The 19,813-nt window shown below is 62.2% G+C and overlaps 1 protein-coding gene across 6 annotated transcripts; it reads left to right on the forward strand.

The window, feature by feature from the left end:
• The first annotated feature begins 1,619 nt into the window (after positions 1–1,619).
• Positions 1,620–19,375, forward strand: SEPTIN4 (septin 4). Of its 6 annotated transcripts, none has more exons than XM_068169217.1 (13): positions 5,657–5,789; positions 9,914–10,036; positions 10,256–10,555; positions 10,810–10,903; positions 11,016–11,102; positions 12,594–12,717; positions 13,798–13,932; positions 14,021–14,138; positions 14,495–14,596; positions 14,999–15,095; positions 15,410–15,572; positions 18,117–18,216; positions 19,182–19,375. In XM_068169217.1, exons 2-13 carry the CDS (start codon positions 9,917–9,919, stop codon positions 19,239–19,241), a joined length of 1,500 nt encoding a protein of 499 aa, XP_068025318.1. In that variant the 5' UTR covers positions 5,657–5,789; positions 9,914–9,916; the 3' UTR covers positions 19,242–19,375. The 6 variants fall into 6 exon arrangements, with proteins under 6 accessions (XP_068025317.1, XP_068025315.1, XP_068025318.1 ...); XM_068169213.1 differs by lacking the exon at positions 5,657–5,789 and adding an exon at positions 8,262–8,540; XM_068169216.1 differs by lacking the exons at positions 5,657–5,789; positions 9,914–10,036 and adding an exon at positions 1,620–1,694.
• Positions 19,376–19,813: the final 438 nt, after the last annotated feature.

Genomic DNA, 19,813 nt, shown 5'->3' on the forward strand with positions numbered 1-19,813 from the left:
TGGGGGGCATTGTCACCCTCCCAGCATGGGGGGCGGTTTGGGGGGGTTGGGGACAAGGGCATCCTGGACCAGGAGGCTGAAATCTGAGGGTGGCTGAGCCTCTGCCAGCTGCTCACCACAGGGAATGGCCACCACCAGCGAAGACCCCCCCAGCCCCTTTCATGGCCAGGAACACAAGCACCCCATGCCACCCGGGCACTGGTGCCAGTGTCCTCCCCTGCCCTCAGCGGGGACAAGGGGACAGCCACATGCCACTGGCCCTCACTGCCTTTGAGAGCACAGGCCTGGAGCCAGGGGCATCCCAGGAAGAGGCTGCAGCCCCTGGCATGGGCTGGGCATGGGGACAGGGACACAGCCTGTGGGTTACTGGTTTCTTTTACCAAGTTTCCAGCCTGCCAGCTGTGCCAGGGCTCCAGGAGGGGCAGGCAGGCTGGACTGTGCAGAGTGAGCACTGGGAAATGGTGCCCCATGCCCAGTGCTGAGTGTGGGCCTTGGTTGTGTGGTGCCCCATGTATGATGTGTGGTGCCAGTGTGTTTGCATGATTCCCAGTACCCAATACTCACTAACTGGTACCCAGTGCTCCCAATACCCAGTGGCTGGTGTGCTCAGTGCCCAGTACCTGCTGAGCAATGCCTGGCACTGGTGCTCACTGCCTGCAGGTCCCTTCCTGGTGCTAGGACCATTCCCTCTCACCTGTACCAGTGCCTGGTACTGAGGTCTTGTACCCACTGCCCGCTGCCTATGCTGGAACCCTGCACCTGCTGCACTCTGCTGGAACCCAGTACCCAGTTCCTGTGCCCTGTACCTGGCACTGGTGCCCTCTACCTGGTGCAGGTGTTCCATTCCCAGAACCCAGTGCTTTGTACTGAGGTTCTGGTGCCCCATACCCTGTACCTGGTGCCCCAGTGCTGCTGCTGCTGCTGCTTTGTACCACATGTGCCCCATGTTCAGTGCCTGGTGCCAGTGCGTGATGCCAGTGCTGGTGCCTGGTGCTGATGAGAGGGCCAGTGCTCAGTGTACAGTGCTTGGTCCCAGGGCACAGTGTCTGCTCCCACTGCCCGGTGCCAGTGCCTGGTGCCAAGTGCATGAAGTCAGTGCTGATGCCCAGTGTAGAGTGTTGGTCCCGGTGCCAATGCCCAGTCCTAGTGCCTGGTACTATTGCTGGTGATGCCCAGTGCCAGTGCTGGTTCCAGTGGTGCAGCTAATGCCCAGTGGTGATGCCAGTGATGGTGCCTGCTGTTCAGTTCCTGGAACTAGTGCACAATACTGGTGCTGGGTGCCAGGTGTATGATGCCAGTGCTGGTGCCCAGTGCCTACTTCCCGTGCCCAGTACTGATGCTGGGTGCCAGGTGTGTGCTGTCAATGCTGGTGTTCGGTCCCAAGGCCACTGCCGTTGCTGCTGCCGGTGCCCAGTGCTAGTGCCGATGCCCTTGCTCAGCGTTCAGTGCCCGGTGCCGGTGCCTAGTACTGATGCTGGGTGCCAGGTGTATGATGTCAGTGCCGGTGCCCGGTCCCGCTGCCAGCGCCGATGCCGCTGCTCCCGGTGGTGCCGAGCGGCCGCCCCCGCCCCGCCCCGCTCCGCCCCGGGCCGCCCCCGCCCCCGCCGCTGCTATTTCTACTAATCCCGGCGGCGGGGCCCGGCCGAGCCGCTCGGAGCCGCTGCTCCCGGACGGCGCCCGGCGCCGCAGCCATGGTAAGGCCGGTGCAGCGCCGGGGATGGAGGGGGACACCGGACCGCACCGCACCGGGCTGCGCCGCACGCCAGCGGGAAGCCAGCCCCGCTCCCGCATCCCGCTGCCCTCCGTGAAGGTGACGGTGCGGCGGGGGCGGAGCGGGCCGGGGCTGCCGGTGCCGCCGGTGCCGCAGCGGGGCGGGGGGGGGGACGGACGGGGACGGGGGACGGACAGGCGGTGCGGCAGCACCTGCCCGGTCCCCGGTGGCCAGCGTGGTCCTGGGAATGGCGTTAGGAGACACAGTCGGGGGTGGGGGTACAACGGGACCTCCTGCCCGCTGCCGCTCTCCCTGGCACCGGGGCGACGCTGCCTGCGAGACGCAGCTGCGTGTCCCTGCGTGTCCCCCGTGGTGTCCCTGCGTGGGCAAGGAGGGGGGGGTGGGGGGGGGGGGCTGCACTCGGGTGGCTCCGAGCAGAGCATCGGTCACCCAGCAGTGCCTTGGCAAGTCCCCCGGTCTGCGGTGGCACTGCCAGGCTGGCCGGGCCCTCCTGCGGGGACCATCACGGGCAGCCTGGTCGTGCTGTGGAGCCGATTCTGCCGTTACCGGCGTGGTCCGGAGCCGTTCGTGCCCCCCGCCCCAGCAGCCTGTCCTGCCCTGCTCGTCCTCCTCACCCCTGCTTGCTGGTGGCAGGTCCCGAGGAGTCACTCGTCAGGGCCACGTCCCCACAGGGATCTTGAGGCACTTGCCATGCCCAGGGTGGGGATGAATTTGGAGGGCTGTGTCCGTGGCCCGCGTGGCACCGGCGTTGTGGCCGCTGGGCCAAGTGCCTTTGGTGGGGACCGTGGTGGCCTTCCTTCCCTGGCAGCCGCCGTGGGAATGGGACCGGCACATTCCTCTGGAGCAGGACACAGCGGAACCAGGGAGCAGCTGGCCCGGCGTGCTGCAGCCGGCTCCATGAGCCCCTTCCTGAAAGGCTCCAAACCGTGGCCTTGGGCACAGACGGATCCAGGCTTGGGGACATCTGAGGGGGAGGATGACAGCCGTAACTGGGAACTGGAGTGGAGCTGGGCTCTTGTGGATGTAGATGTGGGGTGAGCTGGGGCTGGAGGTGGGTGTGGATGAATCCAGAAGGACCCACAGAGGTGGAGCTAATGCCCCTGACACCAGTGCCACATCCCTCTGTCCCCAAAGCGACCCGTGGCTTGCCTGGTGAAGCAGGATGAGCAATGGTCCCCCTCAGACTGTACTCCTGACTCGTGGTGGGCAGGGTCTTCTCAGCCATCCCCACGTGCTGACATTCTGCCTTGTGTCCATCCTGGACAGGCTCTGCTGTCACTTGTAGGGAGCTAACCACACATGGTCCCCTCCCAGTGCCTGCACACAGGCACCTCCAGATCCTCCAAGTGAAGGATTCCCTGCAGGAAAGGGGCAGGAGCTGCTGCTCTGAGAGGAAAGGGGCAGGAGCTGCTGCTCTGAGGGTTAGGAAAGAGGCAGGAGCTGCTGCTCTGAGGGACGTTAGGAAAGGGGCAGGAGCTGCTGCTCTGAGGGATGTTAGGGAAGGGGCAGGAGCTGCTGCTCTGAGAGGAAAGGGGCAGGAGCTGCTGCTCTGAGGGTTAGGAAAGAGGCAGGAGCTGCTGCTCTGAGGGTTAGGAAAGGGGCAGGAGCTGCTGCTCTGAGGGATGTTAGGGAAGGGGCAGGAGCTGCTGCTCTGAGGGTTAGGAAAGGGGCAGGAGCTGCTGCTCTGAGGGACGTTAGGAAAGGGGCAGGAACTGCTGCTGTGAGGCATGTTAGGGAAGGGGCAGGAGCTGCTGCTCTGAGGGTTAGGAAAGGGGCAGGAGCTGCTGCTCTGAGAGGAAAGGGGCAGGAGCTGCTGCTCTGAGGGACGTTAGGAAAGGGGCAGGAACTGCTGCTGTGAGGCATGTTAGGGAAGGGGCAGGAGCTGCTGCTCTGAGGGATGTTAGGAAAGGGGCAGGAGCTGCTGCTCTGAGGGATGTTAGGGAAGGGGCAGGAGCTGCTGCTGTGAGAGGAAAGGGGCAGGAGCTGCTGTGAGGGATGTTAGGGAAGGGGCAGGAGCTGCTGTGAGGGATGTTAGGAAAGGGGCAGGAGCTGCTGCTCTGAGGGACGTTAGGAAAGGGGCAGGAACTGCTGCTGTGAGGCATGTTAGGGAAGGGGCAGGAGCTGCTGCTCTGAGAGATGTTAGGAAAGGGGCAGGAGCTGCTGCTCTGAGGGATGTTAGGAAAGGGGCAGGAGCTGCTGCTCTGAGGGATGTTAGGAAAGGGGCAGGAGCTGCTGCTGTGAGGCATGTTAGGAAAGGGGCAGGAGCTGCTGCTCTGAGGGATGTCAGGAAAGGGGCAGGAGCTGCTGCTCTGAGGGATGTTAGGGAAGGGGCAGGAGCTGCTGCTCTGAGGGATGTTAGGAAAGGGGCAGGAGCTGCTGCTCTGAGGGATGTTAGGGAAGGGGCAGGAGCTGCTGCTCTGAGGGATGTTAGGAAAGGGGCAGGAGCTGCTGCTGTGAGGCATGTTAGGAAAGGGGCAGGAGCTGCTGCTCTGAGGGATGTCAGGAAAGGGGCAGGAGCTGCTGCTCTGAGGGATGTTAGGAAAGGGGCAGGAGCTGCTGCTGTGAGGGATGTCAGGAAAGGGGCAGGAGCTGCTGCTGTGAGGGATGTCAGGAAAGGGGCAGGAGCTGCTGCTCTGAGGGATGTTAGGGAAGGGGCAGGAGCTGCTGCTGTGAGGGATGTTAGGAAAGGGGCAGGAGCTGCTGCTGTGAGGGATGTTAGGAAAGGGGCAGGAGCTGCTGCTGTGAGGGATGTTAGGGAAGGGGCAGGAGCTGCTGCTGTGAGGGATGTCAGGAAAGGGGCAGGAGCTGCTGCTCTGAGGGATGTTAGGAAAGGGGCAGGAGCTGCTGCTCTGAGGGATGTCAGGAAAGGGGCAGGAGCTGCTGCTGTGAGGGATGTCAGGAAAGGGGCAGGAGCTGCTGCTGTGAGGGATGTCAGGAAAGGGGCAGGAGCTGCTGCTCTGAGGGACGTTAGGAAAGGGGCAGGAGCTGCTGCTGTGAGGGATGTTAGGAAAGGGGCAGGAGCTGCTGCTCTGAGGGATGTTAGGGAAGGGGCAGGAGTTGCTGCTCTGAGGGATGTTAGGGAAGGGGCAGGAGCTGCTGCTCTGAGGGATGTTAGGGAAGGGGCAGGAGCTGCTGCTGTGAGGGATGTTAGGGAAGGGGCAGGAGCTGCTGCTCTGAGGGATGTTAGGGAAGGGGCAGGAGTTGCTGCTCTGAGGGATGTTAGGGAAGGGGCAGGAGCTGCTGCTGTGAGGGATGTTAGGGAAGGGGCAGGAGCTGCTGCTCTGAGAGATGTTAGGGAAGGGGCAGGAGCTGCTGCTGTGAGGGATGTTAGGGAAGGGGCAGGAGCTGCTGCTGTGAGGGATGTTAGGGAAGGGGCAGGAGCTGCTGCTCTGAGGGTTAGGGAAGGAGCAGGAGCTGCTGCTCTGAGAGATGTTAGGAAAGGGGCAGGAGCTGCTGCTCTGAGGGATGTTAGGAAAGGCTCTCATCCTGTGTGTACCTGCTGCTGACACCCTGCCCAGCCCTGTGTCTCTGCCTGCCTCTCTATCCCCAGGGTGCCCAGCACCCCCCTCCTCCTCCTGGCAAACTCAGTTTCACAACTGTGGTGCTGCTGATGGGGTGAGGGGGGAGTACTGTGACAAGAAACTGGTTTCAGCACACCAGTGGGAGCATCCCGTGCATCTGAGCTGCTCCTGGGAAGAGCCAGGCTGGTCCCAGCAGAGCTGGGCTTTGGTGCGGGCCACCATGCCCTTGTCCCCCATGAAGCCTGTGCTTCTGGGACAGGGTGTTTGGCACTGGGATGCTCAGCTGTGCAGTGCTGTGCCGTGGCTGGCACATCGAGGTGCCAACTTTATGGGCTGGGTATCCCCACGGCTGGCCCAGCACCTTACCGGGACCTTCCCTTCCTTTTCCCCGCAGAAACAGGCTGGGAAAACGCATCCCATGGGAGCACTGCGCCGGGCAGCAAGTTGCTAACGGGCAGCCAGGGGTTTTCCCAGCTGAGGCTTTACCCAGTGCCCCGGTGCCCCGCTCTGCCTCGGGCTGTCGCTGCGTGGGGAAGGTGAGATGCGATGTGACAGGCAGGGGACACGCCAGCTCCTGTGGCACCTCGCTGGGGCTGGCGGGGGCCGGTGACAGCCCCAGCGCCGAGCGGCGGCTCACACTCAGCCGGGCGTGTAATCCGTTTACGGGGGCACCGGCGCGGCCCCGGGCTCTGCCCGCCCTCAATCCCCGCTCCTGCCGGGACTGCGGGCGCCGGCGGTCGGGCAGCGGGAAGCGCTGGAGCAGAGCTGTGCTGCGCTGGGGTGCTGGGGTGCTGCAGTTTGTGATTACGGCTATCCGAAGGTGCCAGCCTCTTTCGGGGGTGTCCTGAGATAGGACGAGGGGCAACGGACGCAGACTGGAGCCCAGGGAGTTCCACCTCAACACAAGGAGAAACTTCTTTACCGAGAGGGTGCAGGAGCCCTGAAGCAGCCTGCCCAGAGAGGTTGTGGGGTCTCCTTCTCTAGAGACTTTCAAGCCCCATCTGGACACGTTCCTGTGTCATTGCCCTGGGTGATGCTGTTTTGGCAGGGGGGTTGGGCTTGACCTCCAGAGGTCCCTTCCAGCCCCTACCGTTCTGTGGCGTGAAATGGGCTGCAAAACTATCGAGGAGGTCCCTTACCGAGGGAGGTGTGGTGTCAGCTGGGGGTGGTGGCACAGTTCTGTGACTGGGCTGAGCAGGGACAGCTGAGTTAGGGTAGGGACAGCAGGGTCTCTGCTGCTGGTGTTGAATGGCCTCAAAGCTGGGTTGAGGTAGATCTGTTGCTGGAATTAGGAGCATGGTTGGGACCTAGAGATGCTGGTGACTGGCACAGAAGCATCCAAGCACCTCTTCATGTCCAGCAAGGCTCATTGCACCAGGCCCAGCTGATGCTTCTTGCTTTTGGGTGCTTCCTTGGTGAACGCAGCCCTTCCATCCCCAGCTCCATGCCCGAGCTGCTCTGTTGGGCTTGTGTGGCCAGCTTTTGGTAGTGGCAGGGGTGCAGGGGTGGCTCCTGTTGGAAGGTGCTAGAAGCTTCCCCAGTGTCTGACAGAACCTTTGCCAGGCAGCTCCAAGCCTGACCTGCTGCTGGCCAAGCCCAAGCCCGGCAGCAGCAGTGGCAGTGCCTCTGGGGAAGCATAGTTAAGAAGGGGGAAAAGTTACAGTGCAGGAACAAGGGGAGTGAGAGAAAAACCACTCTGCAGACACCAAGGTCAGTGAAGAATGAGGGGGAGGAGGTGCCCCAGGCACCAGAAGAAGGAGGCTGTGACCCTGTGGGATGCCTGCACTGGAGGAGGGTCCTGGCAGGACCCACACTGGAGCAGTCTGTTCCTGAAGGACTGACTCCTGTGGAGGGGTCCCACACAGGAGTGGTTTGTGAAGAACTGCAGCCCATGAAAAGGACTCAGGCTGGAAAAGGTCATGGAGGACTGATTCCTGTGGGAGGGACCCCACGATGGAGCAGGGGAAGAGTGTGAGGAGTCCTCCTCCTGAGGAGGAAGGAGCAGTGGAGACAACAACAGTGTGATGAGCTGACCACAAGCCCCCATTCCCCATCCCCCTGTGCCACTGGGAGGGAGGTGGCAGAGAATCAGGAGTGAAGCTGAGCCTGGGAAGGAAGGAGGGGTGGGGAGAAGGTGTTTTAAGAGTTGGGTTTATTTCTCATTGCCCTGCTCTGATTTGACTGGTAAACAATGAAACTCATTTCCCCAGGCCAGGTCTGTTTTGCCCACGAAGGTAACTGCTGGCTGCTGTCCCTGCCCTTATCGTGGCCCACGAGAGCCTTCCTTCTGCTTTCTCTCCCCTGCCTAGCTGAGGAGGGCAGTGACAGACTGGCTGTGGTGGGCACCTGGCATCCAGCCACCGAAGCTGCTCTGATGCATCTCGACATGCATCAAGGTGAATCACCATCCCCTGCGACCTCGATGCCACCCGCAGCTCCTCCTGGGGCACCGTTAACCCTTTGCCTCCCCAGGGAAGCCAAGGCAGAGCTACTGCAGATCCTGCTGGGGATCCCTGTTGGGGGGCATCACTCCTGCTTCTTTCAGCCCGGGGTTGGGTCCTTCCCAGCTGGACCCATCAGGCCCAGCCCCAGCAGCGACTTGGAGCCTTGTTGGGAAGCTTTTGGGTGCAAAATTGTTGAGTTTTCAAACAGTCTTTCAGGGCAAACCAGGTTTCTCCTCCCAAAGAGGCTGGGAGGTTGTGCTGGGGTGGCTATGGAGGGCTCCAGGGTGAGGAGTGGGAGAGGACCTGGTGCACCCTGGGACACCTGTCCTGGGATGGGAGAGATTTTTGCCCTGTGTTGGGGGATTTTTTTTTGGACCTGGGATGAAGGAGGTTCCAAGTCCTGAATGTCCTCCTGGGCTGTAGCCAAGCTGTGTGCTTAGGTCACACGTTGTGCTGCTGGTGGTGGGGGTGCTGCTGGTGGTGGGGGTGCTGCTGGTGGTGGGGGTGCTGCTGGTGGTGGTCATCCAGCTCCCCAGAATTTGCTTTTCCACCTCCTTGGCCAACAATGCTCTGCTGGGTCCTTGACATCTCAGCAACTGGGCAGGAGCTGGGTTTGGTCTCTGCCATGGTCTCCCTCTCCCCTCCTGTGCCCCCCGCACTGGTCCTGCCCCCAGCACCCACAGGACAGTGCCTGGGTGCCACGGGGCCTGCCCAGGGTGGAGTTATGCTAATGTTGCTCCCCAGCCCTCGGCGCAGTCGGTGCCGCTCGCTCCGCATCTTCTCCTGGCCGCGGGTGACACCGGCTCTGCCATGGCCACCACCGAGCTGCAACCTGGGCGAGAGGTACGGGAACAGTGTCCCTCCCTGGCGGGGCGAGAGAGGGACAGACGGGCGTGGGGGAGCCAGGGCGCCCCAGCGCTCTGGGGAGGTATCAGAGTGGATGCTCCGTTCTTGGGGTGGCCCTGCTGGGAGCTCCGCTTGCTGCAGGACCCCCGAGGATCTGTTGCGACCTCCCCACCCCATGCTGCAGCATCGCCGAGCCCATCGGCTTCGCTGAGGTGGGGACTGAGGGGAGCCCCAAAGGGCTGCAGCCCCGTGGGCTGGGGCTGGGAGCGCTTGGTGGTGGTGGTGGCACCACCTCCTATCCCTGGGGGGCTCCCGGCTGTGCTGTGCTGGGGGGCTGGTGCCGACCCCCCCCCCACACCTCCAGGGTCCAGGTTGGTGAAGAAGAGGATGCTGCGGTCAGAGAGAGCTACCAAGAGCTACGGACGCGCCGGGGGAGAGAGGAACATGGGGGCATCACAGCCCACACCGTGGGGGCACCTGCTGCCCCCCCAGCCTGGCACCGTGTCCCGCAGTGCTGGTGGCTGCAGGGGCAGCGGGGAGCAGGGGCAGGCGTGCGAGCGCAGCCCCCCAGCGCTGTGACCTTGTTTCCAGACCGCTGCCTCGCTGCGCTTCGCCTTGCCGCCGGCACGGCTGCGCCCCGCCGCTGGAGCGGGGACACGGGTGGCGGAGGACACGTGTCCCCACGGAGGGCTCTCGCCTCCGGGCTCTGATCCGGGGGGGAGGGCACAGGCCCCTCGATGTCAGCCAGCAGGGTTGGGGGCTTCTTTGGGGGTTGTCGCCTCGCCCATGGGGCTGAAGTCGGCTGGCACTTGCCGTGGTGAGGCACTGGGGACTCTGGTGCCTGCTGGCAGGAGGGCTTGGTCCCCTGGGACCCGCTGCCGGACGTGCCCTTGGGAACACGTCTCCTCCCACCAGTGCTTGTAAACAGGATGTGGAACCATCCCAGTCCCAGCGTCCTTGTCCCTCATCCCAGCTCCGACACCCCACAGGGCCACCAGCTCGGGGGCCGCTGCCCCTGTCCCTGCTGGGGCTGCTGCTTGCACCGGCTCTGCGATGGGGAGAGCTGGGCTGAGGGAGTGTGGGGGTCCCGGTGCTGTGAGGACGCGGCCGTGGGGTTTGTAGCCCTTTTGCAGCTGAAGCTGATGACAGCTGTGGCTCAGGTCCCCTGCCCTGCCTGTCCCCTGCCCTGCAGGGATACGAGTCCCTTGTGCCATCACTCGTGTGAGTGGGCAGGCCGGGGGGCACGGGCAGACGCCTGCCCACCATCTGCCTCCCCACTGGGCTCGGCTCTTCTGACAGCTCCTCCGCTCTTCATCTCTTCTTGGTGTCTCTCCCTCCTCCCTGGCACTCCCTCCCTGTCGTCCTGGCAGGCCATGGGGTGTGGGGGTGTCCTGGCTACCCCAGAAGATCCTGAGGAGCGGCAGGGTGCCCAGGGGAAATGTCCCTGTCCCCCGGAGTGCCAGGAGCTGGCTGCTGTCCCCATGCCACAAGCTGTAAGCGCCCAGGGTGCATGGGACCACGGTTGTCCCCGCTTCCATCCCCGTGGCTGACCCCCGGGTGGTGGCCAGTCCTGCCTCTCCTTCCATCCCTGCCACCCTTGGGGTGCATGTGTCTGGCTGCTGCAGCCCGGGGGGCTCGTGGTGCTGAGGTGGGTGATGCCGCCTGGAGCTGGCCCTGCCACCGTCGGTGTTCTCTCCTTCCTCGGTCCCCAGATAAAGCGTTTCCTGAAGGAGGACTCGGAGGAGGCTGAGCTGACCCAGTTCCTGCGGGATTGCCCCCCGGCCGACAGCCCCAGGAAGGTGGAGCCCCCCGAGAGCCGGCGGGAGGCCGGCCACCCCCCCTCTGGCGTGGGCAGGATCCCCTCTGAGGAATCTGCTGACGAGAGGGACGCCAGGATCCTCTCCCGGGCACGGCCCTCGGACTTCCAGCAGCACATTGCAGCCCCTCCGCCCCCCAGCCCCAACCGCCCACGGAGCCCCTGGGGACAGCTGGACCCCTACGACTCCTCTGAGGTGCAGGATGTGTCCGTGGGGAGGTGGAAGGGGGGAGGGGGGGGGCGGCGGGGGGGAGCATGGGGCTAGGGGCTGCAGGAGTCATGCTGGAGGATGTTCCCACCCTCCAAACCCAGCGGGTTAAAGCAGACACATCCTACGGCACTCCAAGCCTGGAGGACCCCTTAGGGTGGCAGTGGGGAAAGGGGTGGCCTGCCAGGATGAGGGTGGTGGGATGGGGGTGCCCCCTTGTGCCACGTGCTCTGTGCCCTCAGGATGACAAGGAGTACGTGGGCTTCGCCACGCTGCCCAACCAAGTCCATCGGAAGTCGGTGAAGAAGGGCTTCGACTTCACCCTCATGGTAGCAGGTATGGGGGGGCCCTGCCTGGCACAGGGACCCCACTCTGGATACCAAAAGGCCTGGAGTGGGGTGGGGGTGTACCAGCTCCACCCTCTCACCCTTGTCCCCCTTTGTCCTAGGGGAATCTGGGCTGGGCAAGTCCACCCTGGTCAACAGCCTCTTCCTGACGGACATGTACAGGGACCGCAAGCTGCTGAACGCTGAAGGTGAGGAGGGGCACAGCCCCTCTGGGGCGGCCTGGAGCAGGTGGCAGAGCCTTGTGCCATTCCCAGGGTCTGCAGCCCCTCTCATTGCCCAGCTGGGCTCCTCCAGGTCCCTGAAGCAGTGTGTGGCACATTGCCAGCTACCCACTGGCCCTGGGGTCCGCTCAAAGGCAGCAGAGACCTCCCCTGCCCAGCACAAGGACCTCCCATGGGGACTTTGTCCCTGCTGGGAAAACAAGCCCCAGCTTGTTGAGGATCTGCTGGAGCTGATCTGGGAGGCTGGGGGGGGGGAAGGGGACAGAGCTGGCTCAGCTGCATCCAGGCTTTGACTGAATATTGTCCACACTTGCCCAAATCCTCAGAGCTTGTTTGGACTGTTTGGAGGAGGTTGTTTGTTTTGTTCCTGTTGCTTGGAGCAAAAGCCAAACCCCTGTGGCTAGAGGATGCAACAGGAATGTTCTTGGGGCTGCAGGGGCATGGAGAGGTCCTGGGGGTCAGGAGGAATGTGCAGTCCTGGAGCCATGGGGTCACACGTGGGGGGAGTACAGGCAGCCAGAAGTGCTCCCACAGTGATGCCCAGCCCCAGCAGCTGCCTGTGCTGCTGGAGCTGTCACAGGGGTGGTGGTGGGACTGCCACCCAGGGATGGGTGCCCAGCCACGTGGATGGGGGTAGGGCATAGCTTGGAGCATCATAGATTCATAGAATGGTTAGGAAGAGACCTGAAAGATGCTCTAGTTCTAAGCCCCCTGCCATGGGGGCAGGGCAGGCAACTAGCCCAGGTTGCTCAAGGCCTCATCTAATCTGTCCTTGAACCCCTCCAGGGTGGGAGCACCCACCACCTCCCTGGGCAACCTGTGCCAGTCTCTCCCCACCCTCACTGGGAAGAATTTCTTCCTAGCATCCAATCTGTATCTACCCATGTCTAGTTTTGCTCTAGTTTTGTTCCACTGTCTCACCATCCTCACTGGGAAGAATTTCTGCCTGATATCCAGTCTATAACTACTGTCTTAGAATCATAGAATTGTAAGGGTTGGAAGGGAGCTCAAGGATCAGCCAGTTCCAACCCCCTGCCACGGCCAGGGACACCTCACACTGCAGCAGGTTGCTCACAGCCACCTCCAGCCTGGCTGCAAACACCTCCAGGGATGAGGCTGCCACCACCTCCCTGGGCAACCTGTGCCAGGCTCTCACCACCCTCATGGGGAACCACTTCTTCCTGACATCCAATCTCAATCTACCCATTTCTATTTTTTCTCCATTCCCCCCAGTCCTATTCCTCCCTGACACCCTCAATAGTCCCTCCCCAGCTTTCTTTCAGGCCCCCCTCTTCCAGCTTAAAGCTGAATCCCAGTGCATGTCAAGGCTGATCCTGCCAAGCCACCCCAGCTTCCTAGGCTGGGGGTGACGCCTGGGGGCTGCAGCATCTCCCCAAGTCACTCCCATCACCTCTCACCCCTGGTGCCACCCCCTTGGGACGTTTCTTGCTGCTGCAGAACGCATCACGCAGACAGTGGAGATCACCAAGCATGTGGTGGACATCGAGGAGAAGGGCGTCAAGCTGCGCCTGACCATCGTGGACACGCCAGGCTTCGGGGATGCTGTCAACAACACCGAGTGGTGAGTGCCAGGGAGGGGTGCTGGGGTCCCCCCAGGGAGGTTATAGCCAGGTGGGGGTTGGTATCTTCTCCCAGGCACCCAGCACCAGAACAAGAGGACACAGTCTCAAGCTGTGCCAGGGGAGGTTCAGGCTGGGGGTGAGGAAGAAATTCTTCCCAGCAAGAGAGATTGGCCATTGGGATGTGCTGCCCAGGGGGGTGGTGGAGTCCCCATCCCTGGAGGTGTTTAAGAAGAGCCTGGATGGGGTGCTTGGTGCCATGGTTTAGTTGATCAGATAGTATTGGGTGAGAGGTTGGACTCAATGATCTTAAAGATCTTTTCCAGCCTGGTTAATGCTATTCTATTCTATTCTATTCTATTCTATTCTATTCTATTCTATTCTATTCTATTCTATTCTATTCTATTCTATTCTATTCTATTCTATTCTATTCTATTCTATTCTATTCCTACTCCATTCCATTCCTACTCCATTCCATTCCATTCCATTCCATTCCATTCCATTCCATTCCATTCCATTCCTACTCTACTCTATTCCTACTCTGTTCCTACTCTATTCCATTCTACTCCTACTCTATTCTATTACTACTCTATTCTATTCTCCTTCCCTCCCCCCTTCTCTCTCCTTCCCCCTTCTCTCTCCTCCCCTGGGGAGATACCAACTTGCTTCTGCTCGATCCTTGGCTGCATTCTTTTGGTTAAGTCTAACAGCAACTTTCTCTGCTCCTTTTCTCCCTCTTTTATGTGTGAGGGGGCCTGGGGAGGCAGAAAAGGAGCAGCTGGTAGCTTCCCCTGGTTTTTGACCAGTGGGGTGGTCCTTGTGCAGTTTATCGATTGCAAATACTTGCAAATATTGTGAGCCCTGTAGGTTTTGCACCCATCCATTGCATCCCATTGTAGAGTGTAGATGTGCCTGGGCACACAGCTTTCACTTGCTTCCAGCTGGGCTGCACTGGCCAAGTTAACGCTGGGAGCGAACTTTCAACCCACCACACACGGGAAGTGTTGAGCTGGGGGTCCAGGGAAGGCACGGGGAGGGGGTCCTGCAAAGGCCTGGGGTGGTCACCTCCCTGCCCCCCACAGCTGGAAGCCGGTGGCTGACTACATCGACCAGCAGTTCGAGCAGTATTTCCGTGACGAGAGCGGCCTCAACCGCAAGAACATCCAGGACAACCGCGTCCACTGCTGCATCTACTTCATCTCACCCTTCGGCCACGGGTATGGGCAGCCCCTGCCTGTGCCGCCCGGAGGGGGCGTGCTGGGGAAGGGGCTCGGTGGGACAGCGCTCACCAGGCTCCCCCCACAGCCTCCGGCCCCTGGATGTGGAGTTCATGAGGGCCCTGCACCAGCGGGTGAACATCGTGCCCGTGCTGGCCAAGGCTGACACCCTGACCCCCGCCGAGGTGGAGCGCATGAAGAACAAGGTAAGGGGAAGCTGGCCCAGCCTGGAGGCATCTCAGTGGGCACCTGGGCATGGGACTGCCTTACGGGGTGGGGGCTTTGCTTGGCTGGGAGCTCTTTCCAGCCCCTGCTTGGGCTTTGCTGTGGAGCATCCTCCATGCCCGCAGCACCGTAGAGCATGTGGCCACCAAGGAACCATCTCCCTGGAGCTCATCTGGGAGCTCGAAGCGTGCAGGGGGCTGTTCATGGCATCTAGCCTGGGGGTTCCTGCAGGGGCTGGGGGTTTGTGGGTCCTTGGGGGGCACTGGAGCTGTGTGGTGCTTTTCACCACATTTCCAAGGGCCAGAGCCCTGTGCTGAGCAGAGCTGTCTGCCTCCAGATCCGGGAGGAGATTGACCACTATGGCATCCGCATCTACCAGTTCCCTGAGTGCGACTCGGACGAGGACGAGGAGTTCAAGCTGCAGGACCAGGCACTGAAGGTGAGTCATAGAATCATGGAATGGTTTGAGTTGGAAGAGACCTTTCAAGGTCAACTAAGTCCAACCCCCCTGCAAAGGGTTGGACTCCTCCAGCCCTGTGGATGGGAGCATTTGTCATCCTGGGGTACCCTTGGGACCTTTTGGGGCCAGGCAAGCCCTCCAGCAGCCCCAGCATGGTGGGGTTAGTACATAATGCACTACCTGGGCATGTCACCCAGACCCTGACAGGTGTCACCTGTAGCTTGGTAGGAGGATGTGAAGAAACCCATGCCGTGATATCTGCTGCCCCACCTCCCTATCTCCTGGGTGCCTTGGCAAGTGGATGCTGGATACAGCAGGGGAGATGTGTGTGGTGGATGTGGGCCACGGTGGACAGGAGCAAAGCCTGCTGTCCTCTTGCAGGAGAGCATCCCCTTCGCTGTCATTGGCAGCAACACCATCGTGGAGGCCAAGGGCCGGCGTGTCCGTGGGCGCCTGTACCCCTGGGGCATCGTGGAAGGTAATGCTGGGCTGTGTCCCTCCAGCCCTGTGGGGATGGGGGCATCATGGAATGCACTGGGTTGGAAGGCACCCCTGAAGGTCACCTAATCCAACTGCCCTGCAGCCAGCAGGGACGTCCCCAACTCGAGTAGGTTGCTCAGAGCCCCATTGAGCCTGGTCTTGAACATCACCAGGGATGGAGCATCCAGCACCTCCCTGGGCAGCGCTGCAGGCTCCAACTCCACGCTGCTCAGCCTGGAGCGGGGGGAGGTTAGAGGGGTGGGGAGGGGGAGGGCGCTGGCTGTGGCCCCCTGACCCCTGGCTCCCCCGCAGTGGAGAACCCTTCCCACTGCGACTTCGTGAAGCTGCGGACGATGCTGGTGAGGACTCACATGCAGGACCTCAAGGACGTGACGCGGGAAACCCACTACGAGAACTACCGCACGCAGTGCATCCAGAGCATGACCCGCATGGTGGTGAAGGAGAGGAACCGCAAGTACGGGGCGGGGAGAGGGCTGCCCGGCTCGGGGTGGGGCGTGAGGGGGCGGGGGGAAAGCGGGTTCCCTCTCTTTAGGGTGACCCCAGTCCGCTGTCGATGGTTGATCTCGTAGCGGGAGGCTGGGGCTGTGTGCGGGTCCCTGCTGGGCAATGTGGAGGGCTGGGTGAGGAAATCTTGGCAGCCTGGTGGGGGGTCCTGGTGTGGTGGAAGGGTCCTGGTGTGATGGGGAGTCCTTCCTGTGCAATTGGCCTGGGGCTGGGTAGGGGTGGGAGGTGCTCTGGCAAAGAGGAGCACCCTGCATCCCCCCAGCTTGGATAGAGTGGGATGCTCTAGCAGTGGTGGGGACTCTGTGTCCCCCCAACCTGGCAGAGGGGGATGCTCTAGCAGTGATGGGGACCCTGTGTCCCCCCAACCTGGCTGGAGTGGGATGCTCTAGCAGTGATGGGGACCCTGTGTCCTCCAGCTTGGATAGACTGAGATGCTCTATCACTGATGGGGGACCCTGCTTCCCCCTCCCCAGTCTGACTGGAGGGGGATGCTCTAGCAGTGATGAGGACCCCGTGTCCTCCCATGGCTGGAGCTGGCTGGCTGGGTGTGGGAAAATGCTCTGGCAACAAAGAGGTCCCTGGTGGGGCCAGCTGGGAGATGATGCTCCAGCAGTGAGGAGGGTTCTGTGTGTCCCCCCTGGGCTGGGTCTGTCTGAAGAGGGGTTGCTCCAGCAGTGAGGGGGGAACCCTGTATCCTTGCCAGCTCCAGGGCTGGAACAGGAGCCAAGCAAGAGCTGGTGCTGGGGCTCTGTCACCTGGTTCCCTGGCAGTCACATTCCCTTTAGCCACCCTGGGGTGCTAGGGGGAGTCCCCCAAAGGAGGAGGCTCTCCCTGGTGAGAGCCTGCAGCTGGGGGGATGGAGTGGTGTGGGAGTGAGCAGGAGCCCAGTGGGTGGTGGGGGGCTGAGCAGTGGGGCTGCTGGTGGCTGTAGGTGCCTCTAAGCTGCTGTCTCCATCCGTGCCTCCGGAGCAGGCGGCATCCCTCCGTGCTGAGGCTGTGCTGTGCCAACTGCTGCTCCGACTGAGCCAGGATCTGGCCAGGGCCATCTTGGGCCCCCACAAACCTCCTCCTCCCCCTGCCCGACCCCCTGGCCCCTACATAAAGTGTTTGCTGGTACCTAACGCTGTCTTGGTCCTTCTGTGCCCGTGCAAGGGCCAGGCAGCCACGCTCAGGGAGACCTGGCCCTGTGGCCACCCACCCGGTGCCCACACAATTTGCCCTTGGGATGTTGGCACCACTGGGCAGTGTCAGAAGGCTGCTGTGTGCTGGTGGCATCAACCCAGCTCACCCAGGCAAAGCGGTGTTGGGGAGACATGTCACTGTTTGGTGGCACCAAGCTCATCCCTGCCAAGGGCTACCCAAGGGAAGGGCTGCAGGATAGGCACCCCCATCCTGCTGCCCTCCCAGGGGATGTGATTTGGGGGTGTAGGAGGGAGCAGCAGCAGGAAAAACTTGGGCCCTTTCATGGGAAGGGAGCTTGTCCTGGGCTGGTGAAGCTACTTGCCCCATTGCCAGTGCCCAGCTCAAGCCTTGTCCTGCTGCCAAGGCTGGAAGGAGCTCGATGTGCTCCCCTCTGGCTTCCCCCTGTGGTGAGGAGCCATGACAACAGGCACCGACTTCCAAAGCAGCTCCAAACGTGGCCAAAAGCCATCCTCTCGCCATGGCACACTGGCACAAGCCCCCAGGCACAACAGGACCTCAGAGGGCAGGGGCAGCCCAGCAGCATCCTCCGTGTCCATCACCCCTTGGCTGCCCCGGGGGTGGCATGGGGCGGTGGCACGTGTCAGCACGCGTGATCTCTGCCAGCCCTGCTGACGGTGCCCTGGCCACGTGGTCACCCACTGGGGCAGGGTATGGCCTCCCCAGGGACCCAGCAGGTCCCTCCCCACTGCTGTAGGCATGGGAGAAGCCATGGGTGGGAGAAGCCATCGATTTGACAGCTGCGGTCCTGCGCGGTGAGGGGGCCCCCGGGGGTTGCCTGCAGCTCCCTCCAGCTTGAGGGAGGACTTGAGCAGGAGCTGAAGCCTGGGAAAAGGGATGTGGAGCATCCCTGGGGGCGGTGGGGCAGTGGGGTGCCCAGCCTGCAGCAGGGCTGTGGGGGAAGAGGGAGATGCCAGGTTTAGACACTTCAAAATAGCAGAGAACATAATGGGTGAGGAGAGCCTGACCCCAGCAAAAAGCACCCAGGCAGGGCCCTGTGCCCTTGGGGGTCCCTAACACCCTTTGCTGTGCTGGTGCCTCCCTGGCTCCCCCCACATTGGTTTGCAGTAGGTCCAGGGTGCCAGGGTTTGGGGGGTGCCTGGAGCTGTGTCCCCCTGTGCCAGGAAAGGGCCAAGCGTGGCCCTGGCCAGGGATGCTCAGGGTCTGTGCAGGTGGGTGCTGGGTACCTGTGAGGTTTGGGGTCTCTGGGGCTGCAGTCCCCATGAGGGAATGTCCCCCATGGGGGGTCTGGGAGGGCTGTGGCAGCCTCCTTAGCTCTTCTCTCTGCCCACAGCAAGCTGACACGGGAGAGCGGGACAGACTTCCCCATCCCTGTCATCCCCCCGGTGCCCGACGCCGAGACCGAGAAGCTCATCCGGGAGAAGGACGAGGAGGTGAGTGTGGGGGGCAGCTCAGCCCCCCCTGACCACCCTCACCACGTCCCCAGCCACCCCTCCTGCCCAGCCCAGCAGCTGCTGCTCCTCAGGCCAGGATGAGGAGGTGTCGGAGGGGCATCAGAGCGTTCCCCTCACTGCCCAGCACACAGCTTTGGTGGCTGGGGGCTTGGACAAGGCAGCCTCTGAGGGTCCTCTCTAACCTGCTGCATTCTGTGGTTTTCTACCAGCCTGCTGGCTCCCACCTTTCCCAGCCCACAGCTCTAGGTGCTCCCAGCCTGCTGGTCCCAGCCCATAGCTCTAGGTGCTCCCAGTCTGCTGTTCACCTTTCCCAAGCCACAGCTCTTGGTGCTCCCAGCCTGCTGGTCCCCACCTTTCCCAGCCCACAGCTCTTGGTGTTCCCAGCCTGCTGGTCCCCACCTTTCCCAAGCCACAGCTCTAGGTGCTCCCAGCCTGCTGGTCCCAGCCCACAGCTCTAGGTGCTCCCAGCCTGCTGTTCACCTTTCCCAAGCCACAGCTCTTGGTGCTCCCAGCCTGCTGGTCCCCACCTTTCCCAGCCCACAGCTCTTGGTGTTCCCAGCCTGCTGGTCCCCACCTTTCCCAAGCCACAGCTCTAGGTGCTCCCAGCCTGCTGGTCCCAGCCCACAGCTCTAGGTGCTCCCAGCCTGCTGTTCACCTTTCCCAAGCCACAGCTCTTGGTGCTCCCAGCCTGCTGGTCCCCACCTTTCCCAGCCCACAGCTCTTGGTGCTCCCAGCCTGCTGGTCCCCACCTTTCCCAGCCCACAGCTCTAGGTGCTCCCAGCCTCCTGGTCCCCAGCTTTCCCAGCCCACAGCTCTAGGTGCTCCCAGCCTGCTGTTCACCTTTCCCAGCCCACAGGGTCTCCTTAGGACCCTGGACCCCGATATGTTTGCATGCCTGGGGGGTGCCAGCGTCCCACCCCCACCCCTGCTCTGCTTTCTTCCAGCTGCGGCGGATGCAGGAGATGCTGCAGAAGATCCAGAAGCAGATGAAGGACTCTCACTAGCCCCCTCCTTCTCCTCCCCCTCCTTCTCCTCCTCCTCCTGCCCCTCCCCCTCGATCAGAAATGTTTACATCGTGCTCCATCCTGCCCTAGCCCTGCTGTGACACTCGGTACCAACACTGCACCCGTCACCTTAAGCTGCTGCGGTATCGCCTTATCCATGGGGACAGCCAGGGGACAGGGACAGCCTGGGAGTCCCCTGTCCCAGCCAGGTCACTGCCCCAGCTGCCCCCCAACCCCACCAGGCTGGGGATTGCTTTGTTCCCCGTGGTTTGGCTTTCTCTGTTTCCTTCATGGCTCTGGGGAGGGTCAGCAGCCAGCCTGTGCCCCACGTCGTGTCCCTTGTCCCCATGTCACCTCGGGCTGCCTGCTTACAGCCTTTGCACCCAGCTTAGCCCTGGCTTAAGGGAAGAGGAGAGGGAGGGGGGACTGGTCCCTGCTGTGGGGGACAGAGTGGCTCTCATCTGGCCTTGGCTGGCACGGGGGGAGCAGCAACTCTTGGGGACTGCAGCTGGCTCCCAGCCCCTTGGCTACCTGCATGCCAGCACCAGCAGGAGGTGGGATGGAGGCTCAGG

The sequence above is a fragment of the Melanerpes formicivorus genome, unplaced genomic scaffold (assembly GCF_026170545.1).
Source record: "Melanerpes formicivorus ecotype bairdi unplaced genomic scaffold, bMelFor1.0.p_v2 SCAF_173, whole genome shotgun sequence".
NCBI classification, from domain to species: domain Eukaryota; kingdom Metazoa; phylum Chordata; class Aves; order Piciformes; family Picidae; genus Melanerpes; species Melanerpes formicivorus.